This window comes from Microdochium trichocladiopsis, assembly GCF_020744255.1.
Source record: "Microdochium trichocladiopsis strain MPI-CAGE-CH-0230 chromosome Unknown B0I36scaffold_6, whole genome shotgun sequence".
Lineage (NCBI taxonomy): Eukaryota > Fungi > Ascomycota > Sordariomycetes > Xylariales > Microdochiaceae > Microdochium > Microdochium trichocladiopsis.
The window spans coordinates 674,557-695,397 of NW_025763549.1; the positions used below are offsets into that span (position 1 = coordinate 674,557).

Sequence of the window (20,841 nt, forward strand, 5' to 3'; positions counted from 1 at the left end):
AATCATGCACTTCCACGAGACAACAATGCCCCGGGGAGTGAATGACGTTGAAGCGATCTCGCTCGCATTAGTAATCCGCAGCGCAGCAAAGAGCCCAAGGGCCAGTCTGCTTGCAGGTGGCCCAGAGAGGGAACAATCAGCGCCGTCCCGATGCGACTCTAAACCCTACCAGTGGAGACGTGGGGTAGCCGACGATCGGAGCGTAATGCCCAGGGGTCCAACAACAATCCAGTTCGAAAAGTTGACACTGCTCAACAGAGCGATCACTACATTCTGGGCCTAAGTCTGGTACAAATCTCAGAGTCCTGCTTCGCCTCGTGTCGGTGGCATTGCCTTTTATGCTGTGGTTCTGGTGCTCGCCCCGTGCAGCATAGATCTCAGCGCGGGCTCCAGCCAAGGTGTCCCAACCGTTTTGAAACAAGTATTTGTGAGCCGCTATGAGATTCTTGTCAGGTCTCGATTGGTAGTAACGCAAGCTCTTCGCTTCTCGATTTCGTGATATGCTAGTCCCTGACGTCATTGCTGGAAGGGGTAGGTCCTCCTCCGTCTTTGCAAAGTCCGAGAATCACGTCATCTCACCCTCGTGCCGCAGCTGTCAGCAAGTCAGGGGTTCCACCATAAGCACTTCTCACCTCCCGTACAAAGGTGGCAGGTGGTGACAAATGTGCTTGAACTCTCACTTCAAAACGCCTCCTGCTGTCCCAATTGGGATGAAAAATGTATGTTTATGGTCTCTGCTGCCTCCATACGTCTAGATCAGCCAAGTGTATTCTTCCTGGTACCCCGTGTGTATATGTGTATAGCTTCTTACACGCGATTTCAAAATAATGGAACGCCGTCACGTTCACTCGTCCAAGTAGTCGTTTCCTAGAAACCATTAGATCCGTTCGTGTCCAATCTCATTGCAAGTCTAATCAGACATCTCTTCTGGCTCGTCGACCAGCTGTTCACCCTCGTCGTCCTCCTCTATATGCCCAATGATCTCTAGCTCGACACCACCTTGCTTGCATGCATCTATAATGACCTGCGGGACCTTACCGTCCTCGTCTGCAACCACGATAAACTTCTCCCACTTGGTCGCCAGGATCGTGCCGATCTGCAACATGGACACCATCAGATCCGTGACGCCCTCGTCCGTGCCGAGCTCGTTGAACAGCTCCAGGGTCACCAGGTTCGGCGGCATGCCAATCGAGTGCAGCCGCGCGCGCTTCGACGTCTTGCCGAACAAGTGGTAGTCCCACCCGAGCCGCAGCGTCTTGAGCGCCGTGAACTCGCGCATGCGCAGCGTCTTGCGCCCGCCGAGCGTCGGCACGTCAATGGTGATGGACTCGAGGGTAGGCGCCTGGGCGCTCAGCGCGATGATGTAGTCGCCCGCGTCGTCGGACGACTCCTCGAGCTCGGGCACCGGCTCTGGGAGCTGGGTCATGACGAACTCGCGCAGGGCCTCGGGGAACTCGAGAATGTCGGACAGCGCGTCGTCGTTGATGTCGCACTCGATGAAGTGCAGTTTCTGCAGGGCAGTCTCGTGAGGCCGCTCCATGGACTCGAAGCCGCGGTAGTCGAGCTTGGCGCGGCGGATGATGAGCGACTCGAGTGACGGGTGGGAGAAGATGTGGATGTTCTCCTGGAGGTCCCAGTACTGGTCGTCCTTGCACTGGTAGAAGAGGGTGCAAGACTTGAGGCACGCCAGGTCAAAGGGACCATTGAACAACGTGCCTATGCCGTGGAGAAGGGTCTCGGGGACGGCGACGTTGAGGCTCTCGAGGTTGGACATGGCAGAGATGGTGCGGGAGAGCCCGTCGACACGCAGGGGTGGGGGCGTGTAGTGGTCGCCATTCTCGGCGGGCTGGGTGAGGCGCTCGAGCTCGGACGAGGGGTAGGAGAGACTGATGTCGTAGATGGCAGAGCCGCGCCGGGGGCGGCGCTGGAGGGACTCGCTGAAGACGAGATGAAGCTCCGGGGTGTCGAAATGGACCCTCTTGTACAGGATCGAGTCTGCCAGGCCGTGGTAGTGCCTGTTGAGGCGGGAGACGCTGGAGAGGGAGCTCTTGGAGTGCAGGCCGACGAGCTCGAAGATCTGGAGAAGGAGGGGGTCCGGGAGGGCAGCGAGTTCAGCCTTCCTCGGCTGCGAGGATTGGGCAGCGTGGACGCCGTTACTTGTGCTCGTGTTGTTGCTGTGCTCTGTGGCTGCCGTTGTGGAGGAGGCTGTGGATGATGAGAGCGAGGTGGAGGGCTGCGTCGGGGCTGACCCGTTGCCTGAGGCAGCCGAGGCGTTTGGCGTCATGGCAGCAGTGGTCTGGCCATGGCGGGGAGGGGCAGCGGCCGTGTCGTCGCGGTCGAGATCGCGCGACATGATGCCATGACGGTGGTCCTGTTGTTGTTGCCAGCAGCGGGGACTGGGGAAGACTGAGGCCGCGGTGGAGCGGAGCGGCTCGAGCCAGGTTTTAGAGGCTGGCTGGCTGGCGGCAAAGAGTGGGGGATGCTGGCACTAGGTGTTGAGCATCACACGTTTGGCCAGTGGTGCAACGCAGCGTCTCCTGATTCTTATCGGCCGGCCACTCACACCTCGACGCCCAGTACGCGGGGCCCCGCGTGCACGGCCTCTGCTGGTCCCTGTCCGTGCCAGGATACCTGGCCCCAGTGTGCCGCCCGTCGAGACCCTGCCGCTGCAGCACTGAGCAGGTACTCGCAAACATGTTCCTCAACCCTCTGCTTATTGACACTGTGCCTCCCCGCCGTGTGCACATGTTTCAAAGGTTATCGTTTCGCTGCCAGGAACAGCCGTGTCTCGACTCAATGGTTCAGCCCCCAAGTCGTAAGTTTCCCATCCGTCAGGTCCGCTTGCGACATGCTCTAGCCTCAAGAGATTTGCAGTGGTTTTGCTGTGACGATGGCCAGGCTAGATCTCCACATCGTGCCTGCGCAGGGGTCTGTCGACCCATTCTGGCTGCCTGAGGCCTCTCATGGCACAGGCTGACTCCCAGACAGAGCGATGCTGGGGCTCTCGATGACATCTTCCTTTCTCCATCCAGGCCCTCGAACGCTCTAGGTCTGGTTCGACACACAAGCAAACCAGCTACCAGGCACGCCTCTTTCAATCCCTCCCTTTTTGACGTCGTCGCTGGCTCCAAACACCGCATGCCCGGAAGAGTGCACGATGCACGGCATGACAAAATCTGCCATCAAGCCCTGGAACCTGCCGCTCAGCGCCTCTGACTTTGCCAAGCTCGAGGCGGGTTTCTGGCCCTCCGAGATGGACGACCAGTGGATCTTCACCCCCGCGGGTCCCGACGACGAGACACGCCGCCGCCACGTCCTGCCCAGTGGCGAGGCTGACCCCGTCGAGCGGCTCGTCGTGCACGTCCTCCGCTTCTGGACGCGGATCGAGTATTTCCAGCTGCACCTCGTCAGATCCGGCGCTGACGGAGACAGTGCCAGGATAGAGGCCATTACCTGGGACCGCACGTTTGGGCGGGACCTGGACGTCAGCGAAAGAATGGCCAAGATGCACGTTGTGCTGGCCACGAGGGAGGTGCTGGGCTGTGAGCTGGAAGCCGTGCCACCCTTTGACTGGGAAGAGGCGTATCGATAATCGCGGCAGCGCTTGATCTGACAGAGGCGCGTCGTTTTCAGTCACAAACCAGCACAGACTGCTCGAGAGGAGTCCTGTATATCGACGCGCTGTGTCTTCCTTCGGGCCGCCCCCCTGCGTTTGAACAGCGGGGTTTCAAGGCAACCAAAATGGGAGGCAATGAACAATTGAAGCATGGCGAGGCTTACATGAACTGTGACTCCCTCCTTCGATCTCGAAGTTTTAAGATTGGGAGGAGTGCCATCCACTGCAGACTGTTTGCGGGAGCTCACTATGACTTTGTTCACATTCACAAGCTGATCCCAAAATCATTGCCGCCATCACCGACAGTAGCAACACCACCGCCTGTCAGCGGCCGGCCGGGTAGTGTAGGGTATAGAGTGGAAGTATATTTCTATGTAGTAGGACATGTGCTCCATGCGCAAGCACGACCAGCCACTAGTGCCATTAGCATAAATTGGAAACAGCAGACTATAGGCTTTGCTGAGCAATCTATTCTCACATTTTCGCGTCCTTCCATATCCTTCTGTATAGTCTTGTATAGTCATGATTTTACAGCTCTGTCTGTGCCTCATCCTGCAGTCCCATTTGAGCGAATTATACTTGTAGCACCAAAATTTGTACCAAGGCAATGATGGAAGACGAAAGATACCGATGTGGAAAGTCTATGGAGTTATAGCGCCCAGCGAAGTCAGGACTCAATTTGGAGGTGGACGTGGCACGCTGCTGACCGTGGAACGCACAATGTCGTCCTCAAGGATGACCAGCGACCAATCCTCGAGCAAAACTACTTGGACATGATGGGATTCCATCGGACACGAGACTTGAGCTTCACAGGAGGCTCGTTCGCTACTATTTTCTGATTCCACTTTCACCCACCCTTGTGACCTTTCTCACATGCGAACCTAATGGCGTCCCTTCTTCCCAGCTCTATTCCTGAGTTTCTGGGTCCTACCCGACACCCCCATCGCCCGGATGCCTTCACTCCTCCTCCGGAGCATAAGCGGCCACCTCAATCTCGAACCTCATCCCGGGCTGGCCCAGCTTACTGACCCCGACGCCCGTCAGGATCGGCCTCTTCCCCTTGTCCGCCGCGTCGCCGCCGCCGCCGCCAACACACCACTTGTCCATGTTCTGCACCATCCGGTGCAGGCCCTCCTCGGTGAAACCCTCGGGCTCGAGCGCGTACAGCCTGATCCGGTAGACCTGGGACCAGCCCTTCCCGCCGGCGCTGCGGAGCGCGAGGTCGACGTTGCTGAACGCCTGGTCAATCTCCTCGTCGAGCGAGGCGGGGATCTCGCCTGTCTCTGGATTCCAACCACCTGTTTTTGTTTTACAAGTAACTTTTTGTCAGCTGTTTTACCCCTTCCCGTCCTTGTCTTGGGTATCATCGAGCTTAATGATTCCGAGGGTGCGTCCGTTTTCAAGGCCGAGCAGCAGTTTGAACGCAAGGCAAAGGGACAGGGGGGTTGTCAATGGTGAGGGGCTTATGTGCTGGAAGGGCTATGCTGACCTTGCCCGGCCGTCTCTATGCGATCTCCGATCCGCACGGCTTGGTTGTAGCCCATCTGCTGAAGGAGTTGCTGCCCATATCCCCCATAGGTCGAGAAGGTGGGAGTTTTCGTGGATGACATTTTGGCAAGCACCTCGAGAAATCGAATCCGAAAACGGAAAAAAAAAATAAGAAAAGGAAAAAGTGTGAAATCCTTCGCCAAGGAAAAATTGAAGCAGGAAGAATGGAGATGAGGATGGCTTCCAAACGATTCTTGAAGGTTGTTAGTCGTGTCTCGATGACAGCATAGAGAACCAGGACAAATCCGAAAAGAACCGTGAAGGCAGGACAATATTTATCTTCGCATCTGCGAGATAGTTGCCAAGTCGCCAAGCCCGTGAGTCTGACAGAATCGCCCCATATCAATTCACATCAGGCTGTGTGCTACACGAAACCCCCCTTCAAACAGACAAAGAGGCCCAGCGCGCGCGCATATACCAAGAAGGGACAAAGAGAAGACCACGGAATCCTCCGATCGTTTGTCAACCAATCCGCGCGCAGTGGCATCCCAACTCCCCCGGTAGGCCAGCCTTACGCTCCTCCACATGTACCCTTGTCCACCGTTGCCGCCGCCGCCGCCGCCGCGCCAAGAAAAACCAGCCTCCGCTCGTAAGGTTGGGTCCCCCCGTGCTGACAAACCTCCACCTCCAGAGCCGGGACAACTCACCCCGTCGGGGCCCGCGCGGTGGGGTCCGGGGGTCCTTGGCGGAGGCGGCCCGGGCAGTCTACATCTTCCGTTTGCCGCGCTTCCACGCTTAAACAATGGATTGGGGGTAGGCCCTTCTCGTCTTTCAACGCGTGGAAAGTGCGAGTGCGAGAAACCCCATTGGACCCTTTGCACCATGGGGAGGGGCGTGCGTCAACTTGAAACTCCAGGAACCTGTTGCGCAGTCCCATACGAAGTTCGAAGGACGGTGAACACTTCAAGGAGGAGCTAGCGTGCATGTTGCCACCATCCTCGATAGACTCTTAGACAAAGCCATATATCAGGGGCTGTTTGGTGTGTGTGTGCACGTATCCTCCGTTGAAACTTGATCATATCACCTTTCGAACTCGTCAGTGTAGTAGTAGTCCCTTCGGATGTTGTGTAGAGTGGACTTTTCCTGCTTTCGAATCAGACTCTTCCCACGCAACACATCCGCGACAAGAATACTTCCACGCTGATTCACATGCATCTTCATACCAGACACCCACGATGACTTCTATTGGCCCACGTCGAATATCAGACTTGGACCAGATAGCAGCATGGTGCCCAGCATCAAAGGCTTCACCCACGACTTCACTTCTAGTAGTCAACAAACCATAAGAATGTGCTTCTGGTATGAATGCATGTTTTGGTGAGTAGCTCAAGAGAGATCGCTAGAATATTAAGCCGTTGCGCCCTCCCGCTCCCTTTCCCAGTTCCGATTTCGCTTTTCCTTTATACACACACAAAGTTTGCAGTTAAAAATACAGAATTTGAACACCGAAAACCCCCCAACAGCATACTGCTCCCTTACGTATGCTCACAGCTCACGAAACAAACAGCTCCTACTGGTGGATCTTCTCGTCCTCAGACTCGGCAAACTGGTCGACGTGGGTGCTGGCAAACTTGCGCGCAGAGACGCGCTTCTCAAAGAGGATGTCGAGCTCGCCGTAGGTGCGGCCCATGGGCTCGGGGAGGCGGAAGTAGGCCCAGACGAGGATGAGCAGGCAGAGCCCGGCCCAGAAGAGGCCCGTCTTGGCGCCCCAGTTCCAGGCGTTGACGCCGAGCATATTGGGCATGAGGACGTTGTTGACAAAGCCCATGCAGTTGCTGAGGCCGCGGGCCATGACGACCGTCTTGATCTTGTGCCGCGTCGAGGGGATCTCGGCGACGATCGAGTAGCACAGCGGGCCGATGGTCAGGTCGTAGATGAGCGTGTAGACGAGCAAGAGGGTGCCCGTGGCGAAGGCCGGGCCCTTCTGGCTCTGGTCCGCAAAGCCCAGGCCGCCGACGATGACGAGGCAGATGAGCAGGCCAGCCACACCGGCGAGGTAGATCGGGCGGCGGCCCCAGCGGCCCATGAGGAACCACGAGGCGACGGTGCCGACGAAGCCCATACAGAACTGGCCGATGGTGAAGCTGAAGGCATCCTCGGTGGAGAGACCCGCGCGCTGGTAGAACTGCACAGAGTAGCCCATGAGTGCGGTGCCGCACAGGGCCTGGGCGACGTAGGAGACACAGGCAATCTCGGTGCGGCGCAAGTTGGTGCCCTGGAAGCAGTGCCAGTAGTTGGTGCCCTCGGACTGAGCCCTCTCGAGGCGGTCGGTAGCCTGGATCAGAGCGAGCTGCTCGTCAGGGTTGAAGTCGACGCCCGAGTCGCGGCTAGTCATCTTGATCAGGGCCTTGCGCGCGTCCTCGAGCCGGTCCTTGCGGACGAGCCACCAAGGAGACTCGGGGGCCAGGAAGGTGCCGACGATGAGCAACGGGGGCCACACCCACTGCAGGGCAAAGGGGATCTTGTACGACCACTCGTTGGGGATGTTGAGAAGACCCTTGAGGATACCGCTCGCAAGGATCTGACCGATGACCCAGCAAAGATTGATGTAGGTAGTCAAGTAAGGACGGAGGACGACGGGGGCCATGTCGGAGGCGTAGGTGACACTGAGGGTCTGGAAGATACCCCAGGGCATACCGAGGACAATGTTACCGGCAAGGAGCGTCTCGAGGTTGTTGGCGAAGAAGGGGATGAAGAGACCACCGACCATCCAGAACTGGGCAGCCAGCATAGTCTTGCGGTAGCCGAAGATATCGGAAACCCAGCCATTGATGATGAGACCAAGGATCTGACCTGCCAGGCCGGCGTTCTGGATCTTGGTTTGCCAGTCAGCCGAAATGACACGGCCAACACCGTTAGGACCGGGCTGGTCGCCAAACTTCTCCTGGAAGCTAGATTTTCGGGGCCATTGTTAGCAAGTTGCCTTGGTATGTTGCAAAGGCTGGGGAACCTACGCAGTGTAACCAAAGAAGGAAGGCAGAAGGGTTATGTCGTAACCCTCCATGATGATGGCGGTCGAGAACACCAGCGAGTAGACGATGGCCTTGGGATAGAGGCGGAGCGCGTTCCGTACAGTCAGGCCGTGCTCACGGTCCGTGGCGTTTCTGGCCTCGATATGCTGAGTGCTGACATCCTTGCCGCTGACATGGTAGCTTTCGGCCTTGAGGTCACTGGCAAGAGATGGAATCTCCTTGCTGTCGGGAGTGTTCGACATCTTGAAAGATTGTCTAGAAGGAAACCCAGCAGAGTATATGAAGGATGTGGGGAAGGCACTGGGGAAAGCTGAGCCCGTGATGAGAGGGTGTTTCTGGGATCAACCTTGAGGGCGGAGGAGGATGCCTTTATAGATCAGAGCCTCGTATCTTGAGTCGAGGTAGCTGACAGTTGTGTCAAGACATCACGCGGTGGTGGACAAGTGGTGGCAGTAACCGCAGGCCTGGGGTAAGGAGAACCCAGCCGTGTGGAATGGCAAACCTGTCTGGGGAGCCGGGGTGCAGGTCGCGTGTGCGTGCTATCGGACCGACAAGCAGAGTCTGGGGAAAATCGTGCGGGGAGGACAGACCGGAGAGGACTGAGCTAAAGACGCCTCGGAAACGCGCAGCAAGTGATTAGGTCATTACCCCAGAGGATAAGGGCTGCATCTTGGGGAGGTGAAAGCCAGAGGGGGAAACGGATGGGGAAGATCAGATCGAGACTGTGGGTGAATCGAGGAGGAAGCAGGGAGCAAGGGGTGCCAGAGTCTTGGCTGCATTTACGCGAGGGAATTGCCGCGTAGCACTGTCGGACCGACAACATTTCATAGTCTAGCCTCGTGGGAGATGGGTGCAACCATCAGGGGCCCGGTCCAGGGCTGTGACTTTTGCGCGGCTCTGTGCGGCGCCAGCCCGGGAAATGATGAAGACGCGATCGAAGATTGCAATGCCCGCGAGTATTGCCGGAGGCACTGACATGGCAATAGAAGCTGCAAGTCGCGATCGCAGAGTCGCCAACGACGTGTTTCGGGCACGCACAAGGAAGCAATCGTATACTGTAGTGGTCTATAGTCAGGTCTGGATTTGAGCACAGTAGCTGTCAGTCGCAACGACTGCTGATCCCGCGACTGAAGAAGGCCAGGATCCAAGTCAGAGCGCGTCTGGCTCATCTCAAATTGCGTCCATGAAGTGGAACGACAATGGCGCGCAAGTCACGAGGTGGGATCAGATAATGGCCTAGTGTATTGAAATGGCTCTACCAGTAGCAAGAGAACCCACTGCTGCTGCCGAACAAGTTTCCAAGCATTTGCATGGCGGCCACGAGGCATTGTGAAGAGCTCACGTCTCGGACCGACAACCCAAGGGGCTGGACTGGTGGAGCTTGTTTATGCACAATTCCAAGTCTTGAGCCGCATTGTGGAGACGTGCGGGGGATGAAGCGAGGTGAAGGTCTCTCAAGTCTGGGTGGTCTGGGGAAGGACAGGATGGGAAAGGGTTGGCCAGGAAGATAGCTCGCGATGTCAGACATCTAGAACGAGCTGTGTGGGGAGCTGGGAAGGAAAGAAGGACGCCCATGGGGAAGCGGTTGGGATGGGATGAGATGGGCCAGCTGCATTAGCGGCGCGAGGGAGGCGGCATGCTGTGATGGATCCAGGCGGGGAGAAGCGTGTCGGACCGACAATTGTGATCGAACTGACCGATTCTGCCGTCGGAGCGACAACGACAAGCAAGTCTCGGGCGGCCAGGCGGGCGTCTCGAGTTAATTAGTTGGAGGGTGGTGCATTGGCGCAACCTGCCAAGCTCAAAAGTGCTCAACTCAAGCAGTGTGGCGTGATAGCGTAGCGTAGCAGAGCAGTGCCGACGGGAAAGGCAGGCGCGCATCGAGGCCGTCTCCCGTGGTTGCACCTTCCAACCCGGCGTGCCTCTTGATCGGCGCTGCATCCTCCGCGTGGTTGCACTGGCACAGGCCTCACATGCACGGCGGCACCTTCCACCTGCCACCCTCTGCCTTCCGACGGCTCTCTTATCTTTTCCCCGCTGGGCACTTCTTTCTTAAGCATCTCGCGCCCGCTCTGGGACATCCCCCAGAGAGCTCTTTGAGGCACTCATCAACCTCCGCCAACAATGTCCACCATCGTCACCCTCGCAACGCCCGTCCCGGCAACCTCGCTCCATACAACCCCCCAGCACAAGACAAGGCCACAGCAACACTCAAGAGAGCTCGTCGCTTCATCACCACCACATCCTCTCCCCAGATATCACCTCAAGCCTCCCCGTGGCTGGATCAACGACCCCTGCGCCCCCGCCTTCGACGCCGCCACCGGCACCTATCACCTCTACTACCAATGTCAGTCTTCCCGCCTGCCAACTCCCCGCGGCATATCTCTCCAACTCTGCTGACAATGCGTAAAACCACCAGGGAACCCAAATTCCTGCGACTGGGGCGACATCACCTGGGGCCAGTTTACCAGCCGTGATGGTGTTTATTGGTCACAGGGCGCAGGCAGCCCTTCTCAACCACAGTCCAAGCCCATCGCCCCCATAATAGACCGGGACCAGCCCTACGACAAGGACGGCATTTTCACAGGCTGCCTCCATCCCACAGGTCCCCGTGGCGAGCAAGGCCAGCTCACAGTCTTCTACACATCAGTCTGCCACTTGCCCCTCCACTGGACCTTGGAGCACACTCGCAACAGCGAGGGCCTGTCCATGGCCACATCGACTGATGGCGGTCGGACATGGACCAAATACCCCGGCAACCCCATCATCAAGGGCGAGCCAGAGAGCTTGGCCGTCACTGGGTTCCGAGACCCCTTCTTGGCAGAGTGGCCGGCCATGGACAAGGCTCGTGGCGTAGAGTCGTCAAAGACGAAGACGCTCTACGGGGCCATCTCTGGTGGGATACGCGGCAAGAATCCCACAGCTTTCTTGTACGCTGTCCCAGCTGACAACCTCACCGAGTGGACGTACCTGGGACCGCTGGTGGCTGATATGCCTCTGCGCTTCTCGGCAGCACCAGCAGACTTCGAGAGGCTCTTGACCACATGGAGCGGCAACTTCGGTGTCAATTGGGAGTGTGTCAACTTCATGACCCTCGAGTCGCCAACGCACCCCAATATCACAAAGGAATTCATGATCACTGGTGCCGAGGGCGGCCTGAAGCCCGGCGCAAAGGAGACTGACGATAGCCCCTACGGCCAGTGGTCCCTCTGGATGGCCGGCTGTTTGCGTGCCAACAAAGGGGGTGCATTGTCCACGACACCTACCGCAAGCATGAAGCACGATTACAGCGGGTATCTTGACCACGGCTGCTTCTACGCAGCCAGCTCGTACAAGCATCCCGTCACCAACCAACGCGTTGTATGGGGCTGGTTGAAAGAGGAGGACTTGACGCTTGCCCGACGCGATGCCAAAGGGTGGACGGGGTACTTGTCGTTGCCTCGCGAGCTGTTCCTCCAGACATTGGACAACGTGGTTGGCGTAGTTGGCGCGAGCCGGCTGGAGGATGTAACTTCCATTGCCGCCACACCTATCACCGGAATGAGATCAAGCCGAACTGTCGAGACACTCGGCATCCGGCCGCTTCCAAGTCTGCGAGCATTCCGCTCATCCCAATCACCAAATAACAAGTGGCCATCATCTCCCACTTCCACAAGAGCCCAGCCAAATACCCAACTCCTCACGCCAAGTTCAACAAGCTGGGAACTCGAAGCCACAATCCGTGTTCCGCGCTCATCCAACCAGCAACCGAGACGAGTCGGCTTCCATATCCGCCACTGCAAAGACCTCGCAAAGCGCTGCACAGTGTACTTTTCACCTGCAGAAGGCAGGATATACGTTGACCGCAGCCTGTCCAACACACACAAAGATATTTGCAAGACCGATGCGAGCGGCCCATTCGCACTCTTCATCACGTCTGATCCGACCAGCAGCACCAACGCTAGCACCAGTAGGGCTAAGCCCCACGACGGACAAGAGGCAGTCGAAGCTCTCCGCCTGCGCCTCTTCAGTGATGGCGACGTGCTTGAGGTCTTCGCCAACGACCGCTTCGCGCTGAGCACCATGGTTTACTCGGACAAAGGGTGCGACGGGATCAGCACGTTTGTCGAGCCAAACAGCTCGACATCGTCATCGTCATCCGAGGAGCACAACAATTTATTCGAATCAGTGCAAGTGTGGGACGGGCTAGGCGAGGCACGGGGCATCCATGATACAGCTTTGGAAGCGACATCGCTGCCCGGGGGCCGGTCAGCGTTATAGATATTGCTCGGGGACTGGCATCGGCAGGCAGGTAACAGAGAGCATAGATGGCCACACCGCGCCAGCGATGAATTCAGCATACAATTAGTATAGACTAGAATTACTACACAATGGCACCTGCCTGTCAAGCGCCGGGCCGACGAATCAACTAAAACCCCCGCCCTTCGTAGTGTCGTAGCTGCTGCTGCTGTTGTTGCCGTGAATAAGACGCCTCGGCCTCGCTGCGGTACAGCTCGTCGAGGCTGCGCAGCTTCTCTTCAAGATACTCCCTCTGCTCGGCGCGCACGCGGTCGAAGCGCAGCAGGAACCTGACGAGCGTGACAAAGTCCCGCATGCGTGTGGCTCGCTCGTCTTCTTCGGCGCCTGCTGCTGCCCTTTCGCCCTCCTGTCCCTGTCCCTGTCCCTGCCTGGTACTGAGATTGCGGTAGTTCTCTGGTCCACCTTCGCCACCATTATTATCAGGCGTGTGCCCGCCGCCGGGTATCGGCGATCCTGCCCCCGCCGCTGCCGCTGGCCGCGTCGTCGTCGTCATCATCATCAAGTCTACATCCATCCTTCCATTTCCAGTTCCGCTGTGATTCGGCCCCACCGACGCTCCCAACGTCCCCGACGACGGATCGCCGGTGGCGGGACTAGGCAGCGCCATGACGTCCGCAATGGTGCTCGTGACCTCGAACAGCTTCTGCAGCACGCCCGTGCCCTGGGTGTTGATGGCCGCGAACGAGTCGAGCCGGTTGACCAGGCTGCGGAGCTGCAGCGACAGCCTGCGCGCGGGGAAGTGCAGCGACAGCCCTTCGTGGCTGTGCGGCGAAGGGTCCGAGGACAGCAGGCCCCGGGAGAGGGCGAGCTGCCAGAGCAAAGTGCGCAGCCAGAGGCGGGTCACGTACTGGTCGATGTGCTGCAGGGCGCGGATGGCTTCGTCGCGGGAGTGCGCTGATGATGACGACGAGGTGTTTGGGTGGTGGATGTTGTTGATATTGCTGTTGTTACTGTTGCTGTGCTGGTGGTGGTGGTGGTGGTGGTATTGATGGTGTTGGTGTTGGTGAGGATGGGCCATGGCTGCTGCTGCTGCTGCTGCTGCTGCTGGTGATGATGAGGATGGGGACAAGGACGATGCGGTTATCATTGGAGAGGATGAAGAGAGCATCCGCTGTGAGAGCTCTGCCTCGGCCTGCGCGGCCTGGTGCTCGTCTTCGTCGAGCTGGAGTTGTTTGGCCTCGATCCACTGAGGCGTGAGCATGGGCGGGCTCTTGCTTCCCCCCAGTGCCGAACCGTCATGATGATGACTGGTCCCGTTCTGCTGCTGCTGCATCTCCTGCCAGTGAGCAAGGAAGTCCTCGTCCAGGATCAGAAACAGATGGATCAGCCGCCTGAAGCTGACGTCAATGTACACGGGGATGGCCGGGTCCGGCGCGGGGAGGCCGATGACGAGCGGCGGGAGGATGCTCGGGTAGCCGACGTTGATGCTGAGGAAGCGCTCGTGGATAAAGACCTCCCAGTATATCCGCTGGTACCGGGCCGAGCTGTACACGGCGGGGAACACGTCCCGCGGCTGCAGGCGGCGGTTCGTCTCGATCATCTGGATCATGCAGACCTGTTCCCGCAGCAGCGAGAAGCTGCGGTCGTAGCTCTTGAAGGCCATCATGGAGATCTCTATGAAGATGCACGTGATGATGCGCTTCAGCGTGGAGGACAGGGTGCTGCTGTAGATGGTGTCCTTGAGGGCGCGCGGGTCGCCGAGGTCGATCTGCCGGTAGGCCCGGAGGCCGAGCTGGAGCAGCGTGTTGAGATGGTCCTTCTTCTCGTGGGGGTAGTGGTGGGACTCGGCGTGCGTGTTGCTGAGGTACGTGGTGACGGCGGCATAGGCGTAGATGAGGGCCTCGTCCTCGAGGCCGTGGCTCATGTTTGTGCGGATGATGTCTGTGATCTCGCCCGAGGTGATGATGGGGCTGAAGGGGAAGACGACCTGCTCAAAGTCGTCGAGCAGGTTGAGGAAGAAGTCTGGCTGGAAGTCGTGGCCGGCGCCGCTGTGGTTCGTCCGGGGGCTCCAGTGCGCCGCGTCGCCGGCGTCGTGGTCGTCAGCGATGCCTCCTCCATAGTGATGCTGGTAGTGACTGCTGCTGCCGTTACTCCCTCCGCTGGCCGCCGGGCTCTGGTGACTGCCGGCTCCGGAGATGGCTCCGAAGCCTGTGCCGATCCCGTTACCAGGCCCCTGGCCATTCCCGGCCCCGGTGGCGGCGGCGGCGGCGGCCAGCTCCTGCTGCTTCTGCTGCTGCTGCTGATGCTGGAAGGCACCACCACTACTGTGCCCCCGAGCCTGCGCAATGAGCCGGCCGCGGACGGGGTTCGCGCGCTTCCGGGGCGCCTGGGTGTAGAGGCAGCGCAGGTCGAGGTGGGCACACTGGCCGCACGGCTGCTCGCGGCTGCAGCGCACCTTGCGCAGGCGGCAGTTGTCGCATGACAGGCCGGGGCCCTTGGTATGGTGCCCGCTGCCGGTGCCGGTGCCGTTGCTGGTGGCCGGATTGATGCTCGTCATGATGTAGTAATAATGATAACAGAGTGTGCGCGGATGTGTGCCGTGGTACTGTAGTGGTTCACGCTCGCTTCTTTCTCAATGATGGTTGTTCGACATGGTGCACTGCTGGCCATGGGACACCATGTTGGTCGCTGCTGCTGCTGCCGCTGTTGCTGCTGTTGCTGCTGTTGCTGTTGCTGTGTTGTGTGGCTCAGACAGACTGCGACGCTCCATATCTTTTTGCTGGCGTGGCGGACGCGAGGCACGTGAGACTGCACAGAGCAGCTACTGGAAGGTGCAGTGCAGTGCCCCAGGAGAGGTGGTGTCCAAAAGTTCCCGGGCAGGTAGGGAGAGGAGGTGCTGGTTCAGCCTTGACAGCGATGCGGAGAAATTGAGATTGAGTTTCACCAGGGAGGGAGGGGGGGGGGGGGGGGGGGGGGGCGGCGCCGCCTTGCTGGCCTGCGCCGCATTCCCCCAGTCCAGTCCGTCCACTCTGGGGGCAGGGCAGGGGCTACTAATGGTCCGCTTTTCATTTTTTGAGACATCACGTCGGCGACCTTACTCAATATCCTTGCGAGGGTATCAATCATCCACTTGCAGTGCATCCTTTAAATGCGTTGTAGTTGTTTTGGTGTGTATCGCGTATTGTCATTTCTACTCATTAAGCTGCACCCCCGCCTGAGCCGTTCCTAACTGGGGCAAGCTGCAAGAACAAGGTGCAAAAGATATCATCTAGTAACACAGACAGAGGAGAAAGAGACAGGCAGGGCTGATATGTCCTGGAAATCCAGAGAGATGATGAGAAGAACCGGGCAATAAAATCAAAACGCCGAGAGTGAAGTCGTGTCTTTGTAGTCGTGGGTCATGTCGTGTCATAGCCAAATTCCGTCTTGTCTCCCACCTCCCCCAGTTTCTTTTTTTCTCATTCGCTGAAAAGACCAATGCGAGGACCATCGCCGCCTCCCAAACAAAAGGTGTGTACAAGAAAGAACATTGTGCTAAATGACGGACCCCGGCCGGCCTTTGCGTGCCAGCTTGGCAGCTGCATTCCGAAACTCCGGACGAGGCCCTTCGTTCGTGGAGGAATACTTGGAAGGGTCATGGTCCGGCTTCTGCCCGCTCGGCACCTAGCCGAACAGGCTGAAGCGGAACTTCCCTTTACCCTTCTTGCCATTGCCGTCGCGCAACGAGCCGCCCGCCGAGCTTGAGCTCAATGGCCGCTCGTACTGAGCAGACTGCTTCCGGCGATTCATCATGTTGATGTTGTCCTGCGGCGAGCGCTCGTGCTCGTAGTGGTACTGTTCGTGCAGACTGCCCAAGGAACCACGCTGCTGCATCCTGTGCTGCTGCTGCAGCTGCTGGGTGGTCATGCTACCAACCCGGGCGCCACCGCCAGGAGCCGCCTGGCCCTGTGGCAGCGGGGACAGCATCGGCTCGAGGGGAGGCAGGTCTCCACGCAGAGCGCGCTCAACATCGGCGTGCTGCGAGCGATACTCGTCGTGGCGTGCCTTTGCCTCCATGTAGCGCGACTCGGCGGCCGCGCGGCGTTCCTGGAGGGCGCGGATCTCGTCGTCGAGGCGGTCGACCTGGTCCTCAGCCTCGCGCATGAGGTTGGAGTACTCGGTGACCTTTTGCTCGAGGGGGTGAAGGACGCTGGCGGCAACGCTGGGCGTAGGCAGCCGCTGGATGTGGCTGTTGTTGGTGTTGAGCATGGTGGGCGGCGGGCCTCCGTTCTGGTTGGACGAGTGTGGTTGCGAGGTGCCGCTGCGGCGCTCGGGGGGGCTTCTGCTGTTGTGTTGCCGCCTCTGGCCGCCGGCACTGGGAGCAGGACCGGTCCGCTGCTGTGGTCTAGCGGAGTTGTGGTTGTTGGATGGGGGAAGGAGACCACCGCCACTGTTAGGGCCAGAGACTGCGAGCTCGTCAGGGCGGCCTCCGGAGTACGAAGGGGGCCGGCCGCGGTTTGGGCCGGGACCGGGTCCCGGAGCCTGCTGGGAAGGACCTCGTACACCGCCAGATGTGGGCGGGTGTGGGCCGCCGCCGTTGGGCAGAGAATGGGAGGCTGGCGCGGGGACCCAGTGCTCGGGCTGCTGCTGGGGGTTGGTGGCACCGCTGATCATGCGCTGCTGGGCCTGGCGCTGGAGACTGACGCCGTCCTGGGCGTTGTTGGACGGGTGCGAGGCGGTGGTGACGGGAGAGCGGACGTGAGAGTCGTCGTCGTCCGAGATGTCGTTGTAGTCGGTATAGCGGCCGCTCGCGCCGGGGCGGTCCGAGTGGGGAGACATTGTCTTGACGGGGCCTCCACTAGTGCCGTTGGCCACGTTGCTGGCGCTGCGGCTGGCTCTGGCCTCGGCGTCGCGACGATAGGGAGCAGAGGGCGGGTAGGTCATGTCGTTGTTGTTGATGTTGTTTTGAAGCGCGACGGTGCCGCTGAGAGCACTGCTGGCGCTGTGACTGCTCGAGTCGGGCAGCAGTGCAGCCTTGCGATACAGGCGGTTGCAGGGGTCTTTGCGTGACGAGGAGCGCAGCAGCGACGAGAGGGACGCGGCCTGCTCCGGCGGTTGTGACTGCGGCGTGTTGGGGTGCTTGTGCGCGGCAACGTCAGGCGTGCTCTGACTGGAATGCGGCGGAGCGGAAAAGGGTTGCTTCCATTGTATGCCCATGGTCGAGGAGGGAGGAGGGGAGGGAATGTCTCTGGCCGCCTGGGTTTTCTTAACAATGGGAAGAGAGCATTGTCCAGGTGGTTGGGAGGCGTCTTGGGGTGTCTCCTTTGTTCTCCCCCGGCCAGCCACCGTCTTTTCGGCGCCAGCGCTGTTGGGGTTTCGAAATGCGGGTGGCAGGCACGAATTAGCGGCCTTATGCTTCCACGCTGCAGCACCACCAGACCCCCCAGCCACCAGGCACGCACAGGCACGCACCCAAACCTCTGCTCGGTCGCCGAATGCACATCATTGCGTCGCCATTGCGGCACGTCGCACCATTGACTGCTGCATGATGTAGCTCTGCGATATGTGTCTGTGAGAGTTCCCGTGTGAGCCGGACTGGCAACGAGCTCTTACATGTGCGTCCCTCGTGTTCTGGGACCCGAAGGTTGCTGCAAGTACTTTACCGTCCTGCGGGCCACGCTTTTTTCCTCCAGCAGTGGGGCCACTTTCTTCTCCAGCCGGCCCACTCCCGCGTGGCTCCGCGCAGTAGTCTTGAGCCACGCCGTTTCTGCCGCGTCCTGCCTGCAGTCAACATGATGGCTCCGGCCACAGATACCTGTCTCAACAGTTTTGGCTTGGCACATGGTGAGATCCCTTTTGCTCAGGCGGACAACCCGTGATCTTTGTCTGGCAGCAGAACGAATTTCGCTCGAGATGGACTCCGGTGTTTTTTTCAAAGTGCAAAAGCAGCCCGGGAGAGCCTGAAGTGGTATCTTCCAATTCCAAAGCAGGAGGTGCATGCATCCACCTGTCAAAGTCGCAGTTCCTGCTGTCACTTTCAGTCATCTACCCTTGGTCCGTTATTCATGGCCTGTCAAACTATGCTGTGTGCATTGGTCTACCTCGTCTATGCTATAACGTGATCTTTCACACGCAACAATACTCCGGCAGTCAGGGGCAGAACGACGGGGATGGCTTGTAAACCACCCTGGTAACAAGTCTCGCAACTCCAAATGGATATGGGGATTCTAAAAACCCTGCAACTTCGGCAACCTCGACCGCTATGCTCTTTGGTGCGGTATTGGGTAAGAACAAAGAAAAACGCCACCCTATGCTGTAGTCGGCCATTGGCCAGCACCGTTCTAAAAGACTAAACGCCGACTGGGGCCCTGAAGTATGGGCATGTCGCCAGTAAATGCCGATGGAAGAAGGAAAGTGCGAGTGTGCATCTACGCATATATGAGTGCGCAGGTGTGTATATGTATTCCCGGAGGGAGATGGTCGTGTGGCCCAGGGGTCCAAACAGGCTTCTCTTAGAAGGCTACAGCAGCCATGACCGCAGCGCCGAGGAGACCCAGCCCGATGACGGGACGAGCAGCAGCACTGTTGGGATCCGAAGACTGTGTGGGTGCGGGCGTGCCGAGCACGGCTGTGACGGCGCTGGACGCGGCAGCGAGCTCGGTGTCGTTGGGGCTAGCATAGATCTTGTGGCAGAAGTCTGTGGCGACGTTGGTGGCGGCTGAAGGTAGCAGCAGAAAGTCAGCCAGGCAAGTCACACGGATTGGCCACAGATGGCGAAGGGCTTACCACTTGTCTCAGAGGGCTGGCAGGTGGAGAGGAAGACGCAGGGAGCGATGGCGGCGATGAAGGCCGGGCGGTTGTCGATGCAGATGCACTCAAAGTCTGTAGTGGCGCAGCCGGCTCGCTCTGCCGCCGAGGTGAAGCAACCCCTCGCGCACTGAGGCAGCTGGGAGATGAGCTCGGCTAGGCTCTCGTTGGAGGTGCTCGTGTTGTTGTCGGCTGTCGTCTGCGCCGCTGCGAGGGCGGCGAGGAGGGGCAGGGCGGCAAGCTTGAACTGCATGTTGGCGTCTGGTGGTGATTGTCGCGGGCAGGGTGTGGAAACGACAGGACTGAGAGAGACCGGCTCTGATGGAGATGTCTGCGCGAGGGCGTCGTGAGCTAATATTGTAAATGCTGAGATTCTGTATGACGGCAGGAACGAGGCGCTGTGCGGGTGTTGATGTAAATTATGGCAAGAAGGAAACACAAAAGGCGAGCCTGGTATCGGCGTCGAACACTGAGAGAGACGACTGTAGGATTTGGAAGGGCCGGATGACGTTGTGACTGGTTTGGGAATGCGGAAGGGCGGGTGTGGGTGGGGCCAGGGTTCAAACAAGAAGAGTGAGAATGGCAGGCGCCACCGGCTTTGGTGGTTGCAGAGCCGCGCGTAAGGGGGCTGTGCCTGGTCCTTGGCGCTCTCGCTTTTTGTGGGTGCGCCGCCTCGTATTGATTCTATTTCAGCGCTTCCAGCACCTCTACCCGCTGCACTGATGACGGCGGCTGATGGCTAATGGTCATCATACGGCTATTCCTCGCCGCGGCCAGGGCCCTGCCTGCTGGTGTGTTTCCTGCTTGCTTCCCACGAAATCCTCTTCTTCTGGTCCATTGGGGGGGCGCTGCTCTTAAACTGCTGCCTGTCTCACCCCGTATTCCAGGCTGCGAAAGACTGAAGACGCCAGGGGTGCGGCCCCCCTGGCTCCAGATGTAGGATCGGCAGCCGACAGCTTTTAAGCTTCTTCACTGAACCGTTTCATCGCGTCCCGGCCCCGGTCCTTCCGGCTCCTGCTCGAGTGTCAGCCAATGCTGGGCGCCACCTGGGCAGGCTGGCACGTAGCGCGGCTGTGTTTGAAGAAAAAAAAGAGGTGCGGTAAGCTGACGAACAAACCATTTGTCAATCTCCCGATATGCATGCTGTGGCAGGAACATGAGAGCCAACCGATGCTATCACTCCTCCGTGGCTTCAGGCACAGGGCAGGGTAGGTATGGGAGTGTGCGTACACGATGTGAGGACAATGATTCGTGCACTGCCTTGTTCCGATGCTGGATTCCCGAGGTCCTTGTACTGAAGCGCCTTGTACTGAAGCGCCTTGTACTGAAGCGCAACAAAGGCATGGGCGATACACCGTGGGGATTGCGCGTCATGTCGTCAGCGAAGAGGGCAAGTTGCAGACTCCACGTGGAGTCAACCATTGACCAATGGAAGAGACTGGTTCACAGTGTTTCATCTGCCAGCGGGGACAAACGGTCCCAGGGTACGAGATACGTACTTGTCTGCGAGACACACAGGACTCTCTGTTCCCGTACGTGCCCATGATTGGCGAATGGAGGGGCTGTGCGTTCTTCCCTTGATAACATGGGCTCCATCGCGTCATCTCTGCCGGCAAACCTGCGAATCACGTCCTGGCAAGTAGTGTAAGCTTGCATATTGCGCGACGGGAGTTCTTCACT

General features: G+C 58.9%; 8 protein-coding genes across 8 annotated transcripts; 2 read left to right on the plus strand and 6 right to left on the minus strand.

Annotated features, from left to right (window-relative positions):
* Positions 1 to 910: 910 nt before the first annotated feature.
* On the minus strand, positions 911 to 2,353 carry B0I36DRAFT_374657 (uncharacterized protein; the record flags this gene model as incomplete). Its single annotated transcript, XM_046160299.1, has 2 exons — positions 911 to 2,156; positions 2,250 to 2,353. The coding sequence occupies 2 exons, from the start codon at positions 2,351 to 2,353 to the stop codon at positions 911 to 913; spliced, it is 1,350 nt and encodes a 449-aa protein (XP_046011278.1).
* An 804-nt stretch (positions 2,354 to 3,157) lies between these two features.
* B0I36DRAFT_349948 (uncharacterized protein) lies at positions 3,158 to 3,592 on the plus strand (the record flags this gene model as incomplete). The annotated part of the gene is made up of 1 exon (XM_046156848.1): positions 3,158 to 3,592. One exon carries the CDS (start codon positions 3,158 to 3,160, stop codon positions 3,590 to 3,592), a length of 435 nt encoding a protein of 144 aa, XP_046011279.1.
* Positions 3,593 to 4,573: 981 nt separating this feature from the next.
* On the minus strand, positions 4,574 to 5,655 carry B0I36DRAFT_422807 (Endoribonuclease L-PSP/chorismate mutase-like protein; the record flags this gene model as incomplete). Its single annotated transcript, XM_046162223.1, has 3 exons — positions 5,106 to 5,655; positions 4,709 to 4,914; positions 4,574 to 4,675 (listed from the first exon to the last, which is right to left on the minus strand). Exons 1-3 carry the CDS (start codon positions 5,224 to 5,226, stop codon positions 4,574 to 4,576), a joined length of 429 nt encoding a protein of 142 aa, XP_046011280.1. The 5' UTR covers positions 5,227 to 5,655.
* Positions 5,656 to 6,674: 1,019 nt separating this feature from the next.
* B0I36DRAFT_244336 (general substrate transporter) lies at positions 6,675 to 8,378 on the minus strand (the record flags this gene model as incomplete). Its single annotated transcript, XM_046150048.1, has 2 exons — positions 6,675 to 8,055; positions 8,119 to 8,378. 2 exons carry the CDS (start codon positions 8,376 to 8,378, stop codon positions 6,675 to 6,677), a joined length of 1,641 nt encoding a protein of 546 aa, XP_046011281.1.
* A 1,882-nt stretch (positions 8,379 to 10,260) lies between these two features.
* Positions 10,261 to 12,396, plus strand: B0I36DRAFT_349951 (glycosyl hydrolase; the record flags this gene model as incomplete). The annotated part of the gene is made up of 2 exons (XM_046156849.1): positions 10,261 to 10,483; positions 10,556 to 12,396. 2 exons carry the CDS (start codon positions 10,261 to 10,263, stop codon positions 12,394 to 12,396), a joined length of 2,064 nt encoding a protein of 687 aa, XP_046011282.1.
* A 148-nt stretch (positions 12,397 to 12,544) lies between these two features.
* On the minus strand, positions 12,545 to 14,932 carry B0I36DRAFT_363599 (uncharacterized protein; the record flags this gene model as incomplete). Its single annotated transcript, XM_046158829.1, has 1 exon — positions 12,545 to 14,932. The coding sequence occupies one exon, from the start codon at positions 14,930 to 14,932 to the stop codon at positions 12,545 to 12,547; it is 2,388 nt and encodes a 795-aa protein (XP_046011283.1).
* Positions 14,933 to 15,540: 608 nt separating this feature from the next.
* Positions 15,541 to 17,650, minus strand: B0I36DRAFT_431905 (uncharacterized protein). Its single transcript, XM_046162602.1, has one exon. The coding sequence runs from the start codon at positions 17,569 to 17,571 to the stop codon at positions 16,039 to 16,041; it is 1,533 nt and encodes a 510-aa protein (XP_046011284.1). The 5' UTR covers positions 17,572 to 17,650; the 3' UTR covers positions 15,541 to 16,038.
* A 766-nt stretch (positions 17,651 to 18,416) lies between these two features.
* Positions 18,417 to 19,697, minus strand: B0I36DRAFT_431906 (uncharacterized protein). The gene is made up of 2 exons (XM_046162603.1): positions 19,141 to 19,697; positions 18,417 to 19,072 (listed from the first exon to the last, which is right to left on the minus strand). Exons 1-2 carry the CDS (start codon positions 19,412 to 19,414, stop codon positions 18,867 to 18,869), a joined length of 480 nt encoding a protein of 159 aa, XP_046011285.1. The 5' UTR covers positions 19,415 to 19,697; the 3' UTR covers positions 18,417 to 18,866.
* Between the last annotated feature and the right edge of the window lie 1,144 nt (positions 19,698 to 20,841).